This window comes from Silene latifolia, chromosome 6 (genome assembly GCF_048544455.1).
Source record: "Silene latifolia isolate original U9 population chromosome 6, ASM4854445v1, whole genome shotgun sequence".
In the NCBI taxonomy this organism is placed as follows: domain Eukaryota; kingdom Viridiplantae; phylum Streptophyta; class Magnoliopsida; order Caryophyllales; family Caryophyllaceae; genus Silene; species Silene latifolia.
In genome coordinates, this window is record NC_133531.1 from 81,040,049 (window position 1) to 81,058,910 (window position 18,862).

Consider the following 18,862-nt stretch of genomic DNA (forward strand, 5'->3'; position numbering starts at 1 on the left):
GAATAATCCATACTATTACCCATCTTCTCAAAATAATCCGAACTATATTTTAACCTAAAATAAACCCAACATTCCATACTCTCTTCTCAAAATACACTAGCTTAATTTTAACCTGCTACACCAAGTTAAGATGACCTACTATATCAAAATACCCTCACTGCCTCTCTACTGCCTCCCCCCGCAAAAGCACAACCGCCACTATATTTCCTCATCCATTTCTTAGCAAATTGTATGTTGATCTGTGCACTGCTACCGAATATGTCAACTGTCTCCTACATGTTCAGTCATCATTTTCTTCCCCAAATTTCTCCTAGAATTAAACTTGCTGGAGTATTCTTGTATATTTGGGTGAAGGGTATCAAAGCAAAGCCAAAAGAAGCTTAGTTTCGGAAATCAAAGAGTTGTACCACTGCCCACTACTAATTTATTTTAGCTTTTTTTTAACTTTTGTTTCCGATTCTAAAGGTTAAAGCTAAAATAAATTGCTACCCTCAACTGCCCACTACATTACCACCCAAATATGCCTCCACCACCATCTAACCACCACCTTCGGCCCCTAATTCCGCACCGTCATTATCAAATGACCATGCTCTGCCTTTGCCCAGCTTAAACCGACAAAGAGACTCAAGAAACCCAATTTTTAAATGCCCATAAAAGCAATTAAAGAACCTTACTATACAAAGAGCATTTCTTAATCGACATTTTTGAATAGCTTTTATCCCCAATATTGGTTCATCAATGGTTTACCAAATCATCAATCATATATGAACAACTTTTTATTTTGTTTTTGTAAAGGAATCGAAAATTAGGATTAAAATAGCATAAAGGGACAGATGGCGTTAATCATGTGATTGATGAGGATGGTGGTGAGATGGGTAGAGTCTTTGGTGATGTCGGTGGGTCAATGGCTGATTGTGGTCATGGTTCGGTGATTGATGTGCGGTGGTTTGCTGATTGTGGTGGTGGTGATATGACGAGGGAGGAGGGTGTGAGTGAGGGGCCATTAACTAGAAAAGAAAAATAAAAAAATGGGGGTAAGTTAACGGGTTAAACAAGTAACCGGTTACTCAGATTGTTACGAGAAGAAGTAGGTAATAGTATGGTTTATTGTGAGTTAAAATATGGTTTGGATTATTATGAGAAGGCGACCAATAGTTTGGATTATTCTTATGAATTAATCTTTTTATTTATTGTATTCAACTATATAATGGGTTTAACTTTTTTTCAATCTCGTTCACTTTTTTTTTTCAATCTCGTTCACTTTTTTTGGTTAAATATAAAATTGTATTAGAAAATTAATGAACAATACAAAATCAAGTTAGAGGAGAGGGGACACACTCCCACACCAATCCCAATTAGTAGATTATACAACTGGTTGTATGTAGTTTATGTACAACCTTTTCAATGTTGTCGAGTTTTGTTATAAAGTTGTCGAGCTTTACTAACAAAATTGTCGAGTTACAATACAAAGTTATTGAGCTTAAGAGGAATAATTATTAAACTCAATAACTTTTTAAATTAGCTCAATAACTTATAAAATAGCTCGACAACTTTGTGTAAATAACTCAACAACTTTGAGACGGTTGTACAATGCTAATATACAACTGGTTGTAAGATAGTATTTGTGCACCAATCCAATCACTACAATATTATCCCTTAAAACCTAACACTTAACAAACAAAAGTTGAAAAACTTATCCACATCATATTAGCTGATGTTAGTCCTGCTGGTATGTTGCAGCCTGCCTTTCACACTTGACACTTGCTATGACTTGTTGAACAATATCTTTGGCCGTTAAACAACCAGACTATAGAGGCTATCATTCCCCACCTTCCATGTAATGTAGTATTGCCCCCATCAATAATAATACACCAAACATGATGCATCTGCACCCATTGGACCTCGAGCTTTTCTTCACACTCCATTGTCGTCAAGTATCAACAATAGGGATAAGGATGTTCAACATTCCAGTAGTCAAGCGAAAGCACAACAAAACAATAAGTGTGCAACAGTTTCAAGTTTAGTACCACAAATACAACATAATTCGTTAGTTTTTTTTCACCAATTTGGTCTTGACATTTATAATATCGTGCATGGCTAGCCACCTTATAAAGCTATGTCAACTCTCATAGTAGTCGCTATCTTTCAATTAGCGTATCTCTCCCTCCCTCTCTCTCTCTCTATACAATTAACATCTTTATACATCCAAACTACATAGTATATGGAGTTTTATATATATTTGTCTTTCCATTGGAGCACCTAGTTTCCGGTTTATATATATAGTACTCCCTCTACATTTTAATGTTCTTCCCATTTCTCCATTATATGTGACTAGTATTATAATGAAATGGGAAGAACATAGAAATGTCGAGGGAGTATTAGATAGATCAGATAAAGTGAAACCGAAACCGAAACCTACATAACTTAACAAATTAAATAACCTAAATATTTAGTTCACTAATCTAGGCATTACTAGAATATCTTATTCTCTAATATTATTACCATATATCATAATGCTAATACATTATTCTAATAACGTTATGTTGATATCTCAACAATAACAAATGGTAGGGCTTAGAAGAGGTGGTGGTGCTTCTTTCCTTCAGCGTCTTTCAATTCATGCTTAGCCTCTTTCTTGTCATGATGCTCATGGAAGACATACCCACCTGCTCCTGTTGCTGCGGCTGTCGCTATCTTTCCCTCCAGTTTGTGCCTGTGTGCGTGCTCTGGGTCTTTCATTGCCTCATGTTTCTCATGCTATCAAATTTACCACAAACAATTAGATTATGATTCAGAAATATTTTCCATTCAATCAGTTTTGAGTCCAAAAGAAAGGACCTTAGTTTTAGATTATCCCGGATCTAACAAATTCAAAATGATGAGGTCTATATATAGTAATATAGACTAAACATATTTTAGCCAACACATCTATAGATCAATCTCCTATCTCCTATATACTATGAGAATAAGTCTATCGAATAATTTTCCCTTCAAAACACCCTTGATCTAATAAGGAAGCAAATGAGTTTTTGGATTTTTAATTTCCCAATTTAAATAAGAAAATAAATTGGGATTGGATTTTATATTATATGATATGATAAATATAAAGGGCTAACACCAATGTTGTCATTGTAATAAATAAAAACTAAATAATATTAGTGGACATGACAACCGTTAAATTTTTTAGTTCGGCACATGAAACACTATATAAATCAAGATATATACTACAGATAAGTTTTGTTAATGAAAAAAATATCATAATAATTAATAAATAAATTATGTTATGTAAATATTATGAAGCAAAGTCTGGAAAAAAATAGAGAAAGATAAAGAAATTTTGTAAGTATTTTATTTGAATAATGTTTTGACTCTAAAACGCTAGGAGTTTGATAACCAATCGATTATAAAATGAAAAAGTGTCAATTTTTATCTTTTCTATCTTTTCATTTCCATTTTATATGCTATTTATTACATGTTTAACGTTTAATATTAATATTAAGTAAAGTAATATGTTTAATTTTTGCTCATTTATATCTCCTCTTTATAAAAAAAACCATGCAATTGCATGAGATCTAAACCAGTTAATAAATAAGTGGCTACTTTTAGGATATACTTTGTCCATATCATTTGTTTACCTTTAATTTAGCGCAAAGATCAAGCAAAGGGGATGGAACCATTTGTGGTTGTTGTTAGTGTATGACAAATGAACCACAATGAGAGAGTGTATCTTTCAAATTACTCATAAACCCTTCATAATATAAAAAAATTAAACAAATGAATAAGACACCCTAAAATAAAATAGAACAATTGACTGGGACAGAGGGAGTATAAGTTAGACGGTCAACGTATTTACGTATCACCACCCATTCACCATTGCATGGTGCCATGGTCCATGAAAATTGAAAACTGTTACGTACTTATATATATCCACGATCTTTGTCATGATACGGTAATTTTAGTGTCAAATTAATTAGACTAAAAATTTCCTAGTAATCTAATTTACGCGATGTATAATTTAATTGTTGATTCCTTGGATTAAAAAATTAAATTAGGCGATATTTGGTTATTGATTTTACATTTCTTCCGTTTGATAAAGATTCAAAGAAAGAAAGAAAAAACAGAATGAAGGGATCCAAGTGAATGAAAGTGAAATGATATAAGGAGTAATGACATACAAGAGCGAAGGCGCCAGCGGCGGTGGCACCAAGCTCACCCAAGTGCTCCTTATGCTTATGTTCCTTCTGTTCATTCCTATAATCTTCAGCCGTCTTCAACTCAGCGCCCTTATCGCCATCCTTGTGGTGGTGAAGGAGGCCGTGGTGATGTTTCTCCTCTGACATGGTTATTACTATATATAGATATTGTTGTGGAAATGTATATATGAGATATATATGTGAGTTAGTTAGGCTTCCAAGGTTCTACTTATATAACAAGAAGATGTCTTGCTTTGGATAGATTGTGATTTGTGATCCGAGGTGCATAGTAATTATATCAAATCTTAATTAACCGGTATTAAACCCGTAAAATTCACAGTGCAAATGAGTTATAATTTTATATCCATATAACGGAGTCACGGAGGGTGGTGAATGTGCGCAGATATATAATATTGTTCTTTATAAATTGGTTTTTGAAATAAAGATTTTACTATTTTAGATTAATTTCATATGAACACTCGGGCTCATATTCTTTTTTTTTTTATTATTATTTAATTAATGCTTTACTATGACCAAAGGTTAAGTGGTAATGTGTCATCATACTTTCCTTGTGTATTCACTACAACCAAAACCTAATGAGATGGCACCACCCGGTTTTTGGTGTAGCTAGTGGTCTTCGCTTATCAATAATGGGGCGATCAGCTACTTTCTTATCGATAATTGGCGGAGAATCGGGAGACGTAATCGGATGTCACATAATTATTGATTCAGAGAGATACATATAACAACATCCTTTTATTCCGAGTTAAATTTAGGTGATGAAGATATGAGAAATGAACAAACAAAACACAATCAACGGCAATAGGCTACATTTATTGACATGTAAATGATGAAACTCATAGATAACAAACAACATCAGCAACGACTCGAACCCTTAATAACTTGATCTGAATAATCCAAGCGATACAATATAATTAGAAGAAGTGATGCTTCTTGTGATGGGTTCCCTCGGCCTCCCTCCGCTCCTCCTTAGTTTCTTTTTTCTCATGATGCTCATGGAATGCAAACCCACCAGCAGCAACCGCTCCCACAGCTGCCATCTCTTCAGCTATCTTGTGCCTGCGTGCATGCTCCGGGTCCTTTTTCACTTGGTGCTTCTCATGCTGTCATTTTAACCATCACAAAATTGCGTTATATAAAATATTAAATACCAAAGCATATGCTGTATTATTTACTAGAGAGTACAACATGATAGTTGAGTAAAATATTAAATACCAAAGCATAAGCACCAGAGGCAACAGCAGCAAGGCCACCAATCTCCTCAAGGTGCTTGTGGTGCTTCTCTTCCTTCTCATAATCCCTTCTTGGCTCCGACCCATAACGGTTGCCCTCACTTGCAGAGCTATATTCATTGCCATAGTTTGTGTCGTTTGAGCCGTAGCTGTTGGCTCCAGTTGAGCCATACCCACCTGTCTCAGCGCCATAGCGATTACCTGTATTTGGGGACCCATATTGATTGCCATACCCTGTATCTTGTGAGCCATAGCGATTGGCTTCAGCGGCATAGCCAGGTTGATTGCCATAGCCTGTATCTTGTGAGCCATAGCGATTGCCCTCAGCGGCATAGCCAGGTTGATTGCCATAGCTAGGGTTGTTTGAACCATAGCGGTTACCCTCAGTGGCATAGCCAGGTTGATTGCCATAGTTAGGCTGATTGCCATAGCTAGGTTGATTGCCGTAGCCAGTGTTGTCTGAACCATAGCGGTTACCCTCAGTGGCGTTGCCATATTGATTGCCATAGCTTGTGTTGTCTGAACCATAGCGGTTACCTTCGGTGGCTTGGCCATATTGATAGTTAGCGTTGTCTGAACCATAGGGCGCACCCTCAGCGGCTTGACCATATTGATTGCCATAGCCCGTGTTCTCTGTACCATAGCGGTTGGCTTCAGTTGAGCCATAACCCGTGGATTGTGAGCCATAGCGGTCCTCTTGGTCATTCTTATGATGATGATGATGAAAGAGACCTCTGTCTGAAGACATTTTGTTTCAAGTAAAGACAAATGGAGAAGAATGTTGTTGTAAGGAACGGATGGTGTGGATGATGCAACAACAAGAGTGTATTTATAGTGCTAATATGAGAGAGAGTGTACATTACTACGACAAGTATGTATACAAGAGGTCGTTTTTACGTCGGTAGCTTCGCGGATAATACGAGTAATGACTACTAAGATGCTACCATCTGGTATTTTGGTAGTATGAATATGCCTTTCTCAGACCACACATTTGAGCAGACTATTCAAAGATGGCTAATTTGTGACTCTGAGTTGTTTGTTCTACACTTTCCAGCTTTAATTTCAAGCCACTTATCAGTTGGCAACAGTGCCATTATTAAGTGGCTGTCTTTTGATGAATTGTTTTATTCCTGATTGGACCAATGTTCTGTTTGAAAAACACTGTTTTCCATTCGTTTAACTGGCACATTCATGTATGAGCTCCCACAGCCACCAGTCCACAGGTTCCCGAATGATCGGGGGACTACGAGAGTCAGCTATGCAGCATCTGTGTCCCAACAACTTTAGACTGATCAATGGCATATTGATCAACAGAGGTCTCTCGCGACGGCCGAATCGAATATCGACGGTATTATGTGAGTGGAAACAACCCACCCCACATGTCTTTGTCTCTCACCCTTATGGGTTTTTTGTGAGACGATATGGTATCCGTCGCAAGCTTGCGACGGATACCCTCCGTCATAAGGGAGAATTTGTGATTGATCAATGGCATATTTTTCCATTCTTACGCCTCGGCTATCTTACATGGACTTGAGTATAAGTATCAAACTCATCAGGACTCAAACTCTCAAGTCGCAAATATGGATACTCCGTAAAATAAAGACAGGTGCAAATCGTGCAATGATAAATCTTCAAGGCATGCTAGAGATCTAATAGTTTCAGATATGAAACTTCACCATATCAAATGAATCAAAACAAGCTTCTTCGCTACTTATGTGGAATCGGAGTGGTACAAGAACTGAATTTCATTCTCATATCCTTGAATGTCATACCATGAAAGCAACTCTACACAAGACTACGGGAGGTTTCAGCGTACTAACCAATTTGTCATGATTTAATCAACAAAATATGTGCGACACTTTGTTCAAGTTTACAATATAAACAACAATTTTGTGTTCCTCAGTTGTCAGATGAGACAATCACCATTTTAACTCGCTTTCTGGCTTTAAAGTATGAAATAAAGGCGCCAAGATTGAGAAAGCAGATCGATCATCGAATTATGATTTGACTGCCAGCGACTCCTCGATGCGTTGGACTAGCTTCTCTGCAGGGAGTGCACCTTCCTGAAGATGTACAAATCACAAAGTTCATAGAGGTCACCAATCGGCATTAGACAATGTATGGACTGAAGACTTCCAAGGCAATTCCAAAAACAAGAAGGGCCTATGTTTGTTTTCTTGTATATACTAAATAGAGAAAGCACTGAGATCCTAGTCCTAACTCCTAATCATGTAACTCAAGAATGAATGCATAACAACATTACCCAGTATCTGAAAGTTCCGACACAAGGTAGAGTGAAGGGGTACATACTACATAGGTTATCCTAATGCTGTTACACTTGCTAGCAAGGAAAAGCAGAGTGTGTTCACGGATGACCATAATGAAAATCGTATTGTATTACCAAATATGCATAATATAGGTCATGGCGCCAGTTAACTTCGGGCCTTGTAGGCTTACACTTCCTATGTAACTTTGACTCCATACTTCCGAGACAATAGGCATGTCTGACACATAACTTAAGGATATGGGAACAAGAAAACACTAGTATATGAAGTTTTTACTTTTGAGACCATACAGTGCGGCGTGCCTAACAATTGCTAATCTGACACATTTTTTATGATTTTAAGTCTTACTATGTCTCACAAAAAGGTTTCACAATTTCACTTTCAAAACTAACAAGTTGAAGACATATGTCGGACAAAGAACAATGTTTATTGTCTACTCGACAATGAGACATTGTTTTCCATTGAAGAAACAGAAAATTGCGTACATAATTGCATGAATTCACCGTACTTCCCAATATAAGAAACGTACACACATTAGCAGATCATTTTGCTATGTTCCATCATATGTCAAAGCGAAAGAAAAATGATTTATTTATTCCATTGGGCATGAAAAAATGCATGTTGGTAGAGCGAAAAGAAAAATAAAAATGTGAAGAAATGTGAATACAGAGGAAGAGCGGAATACTCCAGGCGGAGCCATGACAGATTAGTGCAACTGGAACAAAGGTAAAGAACCAGAAGTCCAGGATAGGGCAAAGAGCTATCAAGTCTCATATTATTAGTGTATTACTTTTCCTCTATTCAACTGAATGCCTAGGAAGTCATAATGAGGCATAAGAAATAGAATAACTTACGATACGATCACTTGGTTTTCCATTCTTGAATAGGATGAATGTAGGCAATGCCTCAATTTTGTACTTGTTGGCAAGGGCTGGATATTTCTCAGTATCAATTTTTACCACCTGTATTTTATCATTCAAAGTGGCACTCACTTTTTCAAGGATAGGAACCATAAGCTGACAGGGACCACACCTGAAAGTCAAACCATCAGATCAGCAAGAAACGAAAAGAGTCAAACCTGAGCTACACACAGTCTAGATTCCAGAAAATACGTCCTATCTAATAGACCCGAGCCGTGTCATAAAAACGCTCCTCGCCAAACTTTGCACTAAGTTGAAGGACTTCCATACAGATTTAGGAATTTTTTAGCTAATTACTCCAATGCATTCTGGATTTCTGGCAATTATGGTTGGCTATTTTCATTAGTCGATTAGTATCACGAATTATGACAATGTATCAACTATCAAATTATTCTCAGAATAATCTCAGCACACTTCTAAAACTGAGAGTATGTTGAAATACTCAATACCTCCTTTTGCCAAACTGTAAAGAGGTATTCTAGAAAAGTATGATGTGCTTTGCAAGCTCCTTATAGAAACATTAGGGAGTGTTTGTAGTGATGTAATGAACTAGTTATATAAAATAAACAAGCTCTTATGCCGTAAAGTTGGTTCAGATGAAGTGCGCAATACTGAAAAATCTAGGGGTGTTCATTGGTCCGGGACGGGACCGGACCGGATCTGACCAAACTCTCTGGACCGAAGACCAAATAAGGGTTAAGAGGTGGACCGAGGACCGGACCATATTAATATTGGTCCGGTCCGGTTTGGACCATAAAAACACGTGGACCGGACCAAATGGACCAAATATTATTGTCATTGACATGTTTTAGCATATAAAAGTAGAGCTCGAGAAGTTCGTAATGGTCAAAATAAACAACATTATTTTCTTACAAGATTTAGTTACATAATTACACATCTTATAATACGTGTAAACAAAGTAGAAAATAAAATCAATAATATTACAAATTTAAAAATTCTTTTACTACATAACTTCGGTCCATGGTCCGGTCCGCGGTCTATTCGGGTTGGTCCATGACCGGACCGAAGACCAAAGTAGAGTAAATAGGTGGACCGTGGACCGGACCAAATAAAATAAATTCAGAAGTATTTTTTCTAAAATGACTTCTTTGGAGGTGGGCTTGAATGATTGAGCAGCTTGTGCACACAAGAGGTAAATTGAAAAAATAAGTGTGAATGACAATATCCATCCGCTCTAACTATTTAGACAAATGGATATCTAAATATAAGGTCAGAAATATAATATTATTATCTTCCTTGCATTTAAACTAAATTTCTAAATATTTTGAATTTATTTAAGCTCCTTAAGAAAATCAAATATATTAACATTACAAATTTGAATATTGCGGGGTGCATTTTTTTGTAATACTCATAGTGTATCGCATGCTCCATTAAGGACAAATATTCATTTACTTATTCATAGCAGGTATTACGAATTTGGTAACCATGCTCAATACTCGGTACTATTCTATTTGCCTAGACTTAAAACATAGCCTAAGCAAGGCCAATAAACAAACGTAGATTGCCATGAATTATACTCAGAAAGCCAGAACCAGATATTTCTAACTCCTAAAGTAAATAGAAGAAAAACTTAAGCCAGCTAGCCACATTAAACTATATAGAAGTTAAATTCATGATAAAACATACATAAGGGAATAGCAAAGACAAAAACTAAAGATTTCACAACCAACTATCGCATAAAACTGGCAATCTGGTATGTAACAGAATGTAAAAGAGCCTACCATGTCGCATAAAAATCAACTAAAACTGGCTTCTCAGAGTTCTTGACCAGCTCATCAAAATTAGAAAAAGTCTGCTGCTTTGCTTCAACCTACAGATTGGTGCAGCGGATACAAATTAAAAGCCGTCTGTAGAAAATATCTCTTCTATGTTCTACAGATGCAAAATTTGGAGGAGAGGGGCCAAAAAAGGGTAGATGGCAAAAGCAAATTTATAATAAACATAATTTTTATAGACAGAAGCCCATTACTTACAGATATTGTAGGCTAAACTTAAACTGTATTTTGAGAACTATTTAGGCTCTGCCTCATAAGTTCAACACAAATCGAAACAAGCTAGAAAGGCACACTTAACATACATCTTCCAACCTTTTGCGTATCCAATGGCCAATTGAACACAATCCATTAAGAAAACTTAGTATAACAAAACTCGAACTTCTTTTTTTATGAAAAGAACTATTTGAGCCAACAAGAAATGGCTTTTTCCTAGTAAAAATCAGACAGCTATTATTGGTTCTCATACACGCACCAAATTTGCTTCACTTACGCAACTCACTTTTCATAGATATGGTAGTTCGAGTCTCATAAGCCTAGATGAATCCCCTTATACTAAGAGAATAAGGATTTTCAATAGTTTTTCCCTCCAAAAGGAATCTCCTTAAATAAGGAAATAAATGAAAGTTTTTCATTTACTATTAACTTTTCATTAAAGTATATTAATCCCCCGTATACTAAGAGAATAAGGATTCTCAATAGTTTTTCCCTCCAAAAGGAATCTCCTTAAATAAGGAAATAAATGAAAGTTTTTCATTTACTATTAACTTTTCATTAAAGTATATTAATGAAACTATAAACTTTTTTCTTTAAACTATAAATTATCATCTTTTAATTAAAATTAAAATTAAAATTAAAATGATATAAACCACAAACTTTAAATTGCTAAATATCTTATTAGTGTTATTACTATTAATTACATAATGGCTTGACACATATTGCGTATAAAACAAAATTATAAAGTGATATTATTAGTTTCATAAAAAAAATTTATTAAAATTATTTAAGACAATTTATAAAATGAAATCATTTGTTTTGTTGCAAAAAAAAAAAAGAAAAAGAATTTTCATTGAAATCCACATTTTGTAACTTTTGCTCAATTCTCTTGATTAGTATCATCTTCATTTTTTTTTATCTCATATCAAAATACAATGAGGTGGAATATAAAATGTTAATAAAATGTCAATTTTAAATCTCTATGTAATACACTAAAAAAATAAAAATTTTATAATACCGCGCATACATTGCGCGGGATCTATCCTAGTAGAAGATTAAGGATGCAATATTTTAACCGACTACAAATACTCAAGTGATGTAAGAGACAGCTTTTTTGCACATTAAGCAATCGCTGAGTATTGTACACTTATATTAGTTTGAGTATCATGTCAGCAGCAACACAATGAGATTAACTAAAATGTTGAGTGCCATAGATCTCCAGTGTCTACAATTTTATAGAACGTTAACCGTTCTAAACAGTTAAATTTTCGAAATCACTTGCAGGCTTTAGTTTCAGCTTGTGAGTGCAAGTTTCTAATAGATGAGTTTTAAAAAGTGTGAGACGCGCCTTTTTTGTTGACAAACTTGTATGTTCCAAAGTAAAATATTGTGCAACAAAACCATTTTGGATTTTGTGGAGAGCTAACATGTAAATAGGGATAATGGAACAAAGGGAAAGTCAGGGTAAACATATTGGCCAATAAGATTAAAAATTTGCATATGAGGGTGCATCAATTGTTGCAACTTAAGTACAACTGCACAACTGCACAAGGAGTACTCAAGGCGCCCTGATACGTTGTAGATTCTCACTAACTTCCAAACATGTTTAAACTAAGTCCAAGAGTTATGACAATTCCAAAACAGTTACGTAAACATTATAAACTTTCAGACTTTCAGCAAAAAAAGGAAAAGTACTCAGGTTTAGGAGATAAAAATACCCATGTCTAGTTACTCGAGAAAAAAGTGCTATGAACCAAGCAGGCAGACGAATAAAAAGATTAACAAACATTCCGCAAATTTCACAAGAGCACAATAACGTCAGAGTACAAAGCAGTAAAATCTTGTTTATGATTTCTCTAGACTAGCAATGCTAAACATATCGCATAGATTGGAATTACCCCCATCAACAATAAGAACAGAAGAGAGAAAATAACAAAATTGATTTTCAGTTTCGTACAATTTCAATTCCTCATTAGGAATTAGGATTAGCAAATCTAGCTATTAATTTTAGTCTACAACCGAAAACCAAGTTGCATGTCTCCCCACAGGCCCCAATAACAATGTTATGAGTGCCTCAAAGGCTTTTCTTATGGCAAGGGGGTCGAATGTTCAAATTTTACCCTATGTTAAAATCACAAAAGTGACATTTAAGAACAAGGGAGACAATTGCATCAATGATAGTGTGGACTAACTCCTATTTGATGATAAACCAATTGGTATAAGAAGTCTTTATTTCATTGTATCATCGTATGACGTACTACATCTACAAAAAAAAGTGAAATTTCGGCTGCCTGGAAATTTTTTGTTAAATTGAACGGCTATGAAACTATACATCCGCTTTGCTAACAATCCAAAACCATATGCACATCTAGAGATAGCAATTTTATTCTTGAATTCATTTCGCATGATGGATTGTAGACCTGTATCATGAACTACATTACAAGTTGGAAACCAATACACCAATGAAAATCCATGGGTTCGACAAACTATATTTACCTATGCATCATGGGTTCTGACCATGACAAATTTCGAGAATCTGAACCATGAGGTAACCTTAAAAACATTCATTTGACATACCCCCTCCACCAATCGACAAATTGAGATATTCACAATAATTGGAAAGACGCGGGTATGTTAGCATAAAGCTATATTCTATAAGCTCTTCAATACCACCATATCATATTATAAACACGACACGCACACACAAAAAAAAAAGTCACCAAATTACACTAAACAAGAGATATCAAAAGGTCATCGTTTCGTTCCAATAACCAAAGTAATAACAATACGATGATAATACACATAGCTAACAGTATATAACCTAGAAAAAGTGGACTTTTTGTACTCCCTCCATCACATTTATATTGTTGTCCAGTAAATTAAATTTAGGGCTTTGCTATTTTTATTTATCATATTAAGAAAGGCGACAATTAATTTGGGATTAACTAAAAAAGAAAATTGCGACAATATAATTGGGACGGAGGGGGTACAAATATGGCAAATTCCTAATCCTATCAATCTCTATTACATTAGACGAAAGCGTAATCAAAGCAACGTAATATATAAACTGGTAAATTAGTAAAAAAATGGGAAGGAGAGTAGTAGTACCAGAGGGAGAATTCTGGGACGGCGAGGAGAGAGAGAAATGAAGGAGTTCCGAAAATGGCGACGAAGATGAGAAGGAAAGTTGAGTTGAAGAGAAGAGAATGATGAAGAAGATGAAGTTGGGGATAGCGAAAGCGTCGGAGATTTAGCAGAAAGCGTCGCTGATGTTAGTGAAAGCGCCATTATTATCTAGTTTGGTTCACACCAACCTCAGATGCTTTCTAGGATTATCCTCTACGGAGTACCTTTGTTTTTTGTTTATCGTCTTCTCAGTCTGCGTCTCCACATTTCCCAGATTAACCTATACCCTCCCTAGTCTTCCTTAATACGGGTCATTTTATTCTTTTTCAAACAACGGGATTTTAAAAATCATTTTACAATAAAATATGACCATTATTGAAAAACAAGTTATATGCCGAGTCGAAATATTTAGGAATGTTCTAGAATCTCTGGATATTTATTCCTAATTAAATTTAATATTTTTAAGGAAATATCTTCCGTATATTGTGTTTCACGGAATAAGGAAGTGTATATCTACCGAAATTTCATAAAAAACGCGGAAATCTTTCTTGCTGAGGAGGAAACCTCTGGGGAAATGACGCAGCAGGTGTTGCGCCTCTTCCAAGGGTCGCAGTGGCTGCTGCGCCTCTTCCCCAGCCCTCTTTCCACGCTTCCCAGAATATTTCCGTGATTTGTTTCCGTATCCGTGTCATTCATTCCTAAACTCCTTCGTGTGTTTAGTATAAATAGAGACTTTCGGTCTCCATATTTGACACGCGAGTGTTCCGCCCCTTCTTTCTCTCTCTTTGCATTCTAGACTACGCTATTACTTTCGACGCCTACGTGCTTGATCAATCTGTAACACTACGGATTTTCTTTGGGGACTACTCGACCGAGTAGAGCCTACTCGGCCGAGTAGTGCTATTGTTAGGAGTTGTTTTGGTTTCGTTGATGAATACTACGAGTATAGTGAATACTCGACCGAGTAGAGGATACTTCGAGTATAACTTTACTCGACCGAGTATTTATTCCGGCGAGTATTATTTGACGGTTTGATTAGGGAGCGTTTAAGATATATTTTATATCCCGCGTCGGTTTTCAAAAACATCATTTCTACTTCATCATTTTACGTTAACCCTAATCTCTCCCTAATCACTCCTTAATCACCCAATTGCCTTGTTGTTTTGAAACCTTGAGTCCTTCCGTACAACCCTCATCCCACCGTTGGTAAGTTTTATCCTATGTTGTTGTATTTGTTGTCAGTTTTGTATAATTATGGAATTGGGAATATGGGGGTTGTGCAATGTGTAATTGTGTGATATGATTATGTTATAGGAGAAGACTTCGTAGAGGAGCCTTTCAGAGTGTGCAAGTTCATTTCCTCTATTGATTTCTAAGGTAGGGTTTTCTACTCGGTTCTTGTTATTGTAAGACATGTGGTTGTGTTTATTGTTATCCGTTGATCATCGGAGTATGGAGTTGTGGTGATGATGTTGGTGTAAGGGTGTTGAGATGGCTGTGAGATCTTGTGTTTATGATTGTGGTGGAGTCACTTGCGGGAGTGGCTTCACACCTAGTTCGCCCTCCGTGGAACCCGCCACGGGAGGGGATGTGCACATTAAGGGACAGGGATGATTGTCGCTCGTGAGGAGCTGGACTAGGTGGGATCGGCTGCGGTCACCCACTGGCGGCGAGGATTACTTGTTGCGATGGGTAGTCAGCGGGGCTACACACTTGTGTGTAGTCGATTCATTGTGTGTGAATGAAGGATTGGGAACCGACGATGATCGATTAATTATTCCGTTTGTTTGTCTTACTTGTTTGTGTATCGACCCCGTATTGTTGTGGAATCTGCGGTGATCCATTCGGGGATGGTGAGCGGGCTTCGGTATTGCTAGTGTGAGCTTGGGATTTGTCTTGGGAGAAGTGCCATCACGAGTCATAGCATCACCGTCTGAGTCTTAGTGGGATCTCTTTTATTATCAGACTTTAAAGTTGTATTTTATTAAAACAATATTTGAGTTTGGTTGATGTAAACTTTACATTTTCAAGACTTTAATAAATGTGCTCAATTGAGACGCTTATTGATATGTACTAACCTCGGGCAACCGAGATGGTAACACACTTTCATGGTAGGGTGGTCTTGGTAAGGCACCTTGGTATGAGGGGGTGTTACAAAGTGGTATCGAGCCAGAAGATTCCGGCACCTAAACAAATGAATATAATGAACCTAGGGAGTCTAAGTAAAATGAACCCGGGGAGAGTTGTTTGGAGCTACCGCAAAGACTCGGGAGACGTCCCGAGTCGCAAATTGGCCCTCACTAACTCGAGCCAGTAACATGGGGAAGTGTGATGAGAGCTAGGTTTTGTATGTGCATGTATGTGAAGATGCATGTTGGTAAAAGTTGATAGTTGCAAATATGTGTGTTGAAGTTCTTAAATGTTGTGATGGGAGGAATGGTAGATGAAACGGGTTGTGAATGTTGGTCATGTTGGATTTAGCATATGTACAAATTGTATCGATATGATTCTAATGTGGCATTAAAGTTCTTGATGTATGAATTGCATCTTTGATGTGATTATAACATGGCATTTAAACTCGTAATAGTATGCGTTTGCTGCGGGGAATAGTGAGCATGCTAGGGGAACTTTATATCGTATACCCGTCTATCTTGTAACTCGGCCGAAAGCGGCGGTACTCGATCGAGTAGGGAGCACTCGGCCGAGTAACCAAGAGCTCGACCGAGTATTGATTTGATGAGTAGCGTTAGGCTCGTATGTGGTAACTCGACCGAGTAAGAAAGCGTACTCGACCGAGTAGCGTATACTCGGCCGAGTGTTGTTTTGCTCGACCGAGTGATGTGTCTTTGAGTTTTTGACATTCGCTTCTGGAGTCGAATACTCGACCGAGTATCAAAGATACTCGACCGAGTAGTCGTTACTCGACCGAGTGTGTTTTATACTCGGCCGAGTGTTCTTATGGCGGAAGATCGTTATATTTTGAGCCGTAGGCTTTTGTGCTTACGTTTCCTTATGTCTTATCAGCTCAAAATGCCGCCCAAAAGAACTCCCGCGCAGATCCAAGCTTCAGAGATGACTCTTGATGAGGTTGTTCGCATGATTGAGCAACAAGAGGCTCTCCTTGAAGCTCTCAAAAATGTGGGAAAAGGGAACGAGAAGTCGATGGATGCAACTTGACTTAGCATCAACATTGCTCGTTTCCACCCTCCCACATATGACGGGTTAGGTGAACCAAAGCTGCTCGAGAAGTGGCACCGTGAGATTGAAGCTCTCATGGAAATGGTTAAGTGCCCCGAGGACATGATTGTTGAGCTGGTAGTGTACTACCTAAGAGGTGAAGTCGCTGATTTGGTGGCGAGAATGTCAAGGATGATGCTAGAGCTTACTACCGGCGGAAGGGGCTATTCCGTGGTCCAGGTTGAAGAGTGCTATGAGAGAGCGATTTGTCAGGAGCATATCCGACACAAGATGAGATCCGACTTTGATTCCTTCACCATGACCGAGGAGATGACGATCACGATTACTATCATCGGTTTTGGAGCTATCCGTTATGTTGAAGATATGCGGACTAGGACAGAGAGGTTTGGCTCTTCGTTTTGAGAGGGGTTTATCTGCTAAGATCGTGAGTCGTATGCCCGGGGGTTGCTACGACCTCAAGGAAGTGTACTTGAGAGCGGGTCAAGCCGAGAGAATGGTAGATCTCTCAAGAGAGATCGAGGAGAGGATCTGACGAGAAAGAGGAAGGCCGACGGCGGAAACAACGATCGACCAACCAACAAGAAAGGGAATTTCAACCATGCTAAGGCTTTTTCTAGTGGAGTGGTTTCTCTAGAGGTTCTCGTGGGTCGGGGAAAGAATGGGGTCGGGTCGTAAGTGACAACACCAACCTTACGTGCTTCAATTTGTGGTGGGATAGGCCACAAAAGACGGGAATGCACGAGCTACAAGCCGGCAATGGTTGAAGCTCGATCAGGAATTTTTCTCGGGGGGCCGACTCGAGTTTTGCTAGTAACCGACCGGGAGGTTCATGGGGCAACAGAGGTGGACAGGGAGTAACCGGGCGGATTCAACCGCGGTGGTGGTGGATCTTATCGGCGCCGAACAACAAAAGCGTCACTCAGGATTCAAGACTAAGCCAAGTACCTCCAATGCTTGATTGGTGGAGGACAAAAAAAAAGTGGAAAGCTCTTCATGATGGACAAGCGGGAAGCACAAGATGATGCTCATGTAGTTACAGGGTACCTTTCTTGTTCATAATGTACCGTCCTTTGTTTTGTTTGATTAGGGCTACGCATTCTTTTGTGTCCAAGAGTCATGTTATGTCTATGGGTTTGGGAAAGTTTGAGGTTGTTAAAGATGATGTATTCATACCTTCTTGGGAGTCGTGCCATGTCTCAAGTTGTATAGGGGAGTATCCATGGTAGTTGGAGGGGTAGACCTACCAAAGACTGTTAGAGTTTCCTATGGATGGGTTCGAGGTGATTGTCGGGATGGATTGGTTAGGTAAGTATGATGCCGTGGATAGATTGCCGTCAAAAGAGAGTGTCTTTAAAGGGTCCCAAGGGTGTTAGAGTGTCCTATAGAGGGTTTGTGGTAAAGCCTAAGTGTCGGTTCATAGCCGTGATGACTTTAAAGTCATGTTTGAGGAAGAAGTGTCCTTTGATTCTTTGTCATGTGAGAGATCACCGAGTAGAGGCACCGACAAGCCTTCCGAGATAGCCGTGTGGTTAGAGAGTTCGACGATGTTTTTCCGAGGAGATACCAAGTTTGCCTCCCAAGAGAGATGTTGATTTCAGCGTGGAGCTTAAGCCGGGAACAGGTCCTATATCTAAAGCACCTTATCGTATGGCACCTAAAGAGTTGCAGAGAGGTGAAAAAGCAGATACATGAGTTGCTAGGCAAGGGTTATATCTGGCCTAGTGTGTCACCGTGGGGAGCTCCAGAGTTCTTTTTGTAAAGAAGAAAGATGGGAGTATGAGACTGTGTATTGATTACAGAGAGCTCAATCGTGTCACGGTGAAGAACAAGTATCCGTTGCCGAGGATTGATGACTTGTTTGATCGGCTTAGTGGAGCA

At 37.9% G+C, this 18,862-nt stretch overlaps 3 protein-coding genes across 5 annotated transcripts; all 3 read right to left on the minus strand.

Annotated features, from left to right (window-relative positions):
- Positions 1–2,405: 2,405 nt before the first annotated feature.
- On the minus strand, positions 2,406–4,465 carry LOC141586931 (abscisic stress-ripening protein 3-like). The gene is made up of 2 exons (XM_074408341.1): positions 4,176–4,465; positions 2,406–2,757 (listed from the first exon to the last, which is right to left on the minus strand). Exons 1-2 carry the CDS (start codon positions 4,338–4,340, stop codon positions 2,575–2,577), a joined length of 348 nt encoding a protein of 115 aa, XP_074264442.1. The 5' UTR covers positions 4,341–4,465; the 3' UTR covers positions 2,406–2,574.
- Positions 4,466–5,006: 541 nt separating this feature from the next.
- On the minus strand, positions 5,007–6,251 carry LOC141586932 (uncharacterized). Of its 2 annotated transcripts, XM_074408343.1 has the most exons (3): positions 5,741–6,251; positions 5,430–5,680; positions 5,007–5,317 (listed from the first exon to the last, which is right to left on the minus strand). In XM_074408343.1, the coding sequence occupies exons 1-3, from the start codon at positions 6,192–6,194 to the stop codon at positions 5,129–5,131; spliced, it is 894 nt and encodes a 297-aa protein (XP_074264444.1). In that variant the 5' UTR covers positions 6,195–6,251; the 3' UTR covers positions 5,007–5,128. The 2 variants fall into 2 exon arrangements, with proteins under 2 accessions (XP_074264444.1, XP_074264443.1); XM_074408342.1 differs by having other exon boundaries at positions 5,430–6,194.
- Positions 6,252–7,131: 880 nt separating this feature from the next.
- LOC141586933 (uncharacterized) lies at positions 7,132–14,080 on the minus strand. Of its 2 annotated transcripts, XR_012519656.1 has the most exons (5): positions 13,769–14,080; positions 10,394–10,482; positions 8,586–8,763; positions 7,263–7,509; positions 7,132–7,196 (listed from the first exon to the last, which is right to left on the minus strand). XR_012519656.1 is itself a non-coding variant. In XM_074408344.1 (4 exons), the coding sequence occupies exons 1-4, from the start codon at positions 13,946–13,948 to the stop codon at positions 7,444–7,446; spliced, it is 513 nt and encodes a 170-aa protein (XP_074264445.1). In that variant the 5' UTR covers positions 13,949–14,080; the 3' UTR covers positions 7,132–7,443. The 2 variants fall into 2 exon arrangements, 1 of the variants encoding a protein (XP_074264445.1); XM_074408344.1 differs by having other exon boundaries at positions 7,132–7,509.
- Between the last annotated feature and the right edge of the window lie 4,782 nt (positions 14,081–18,862).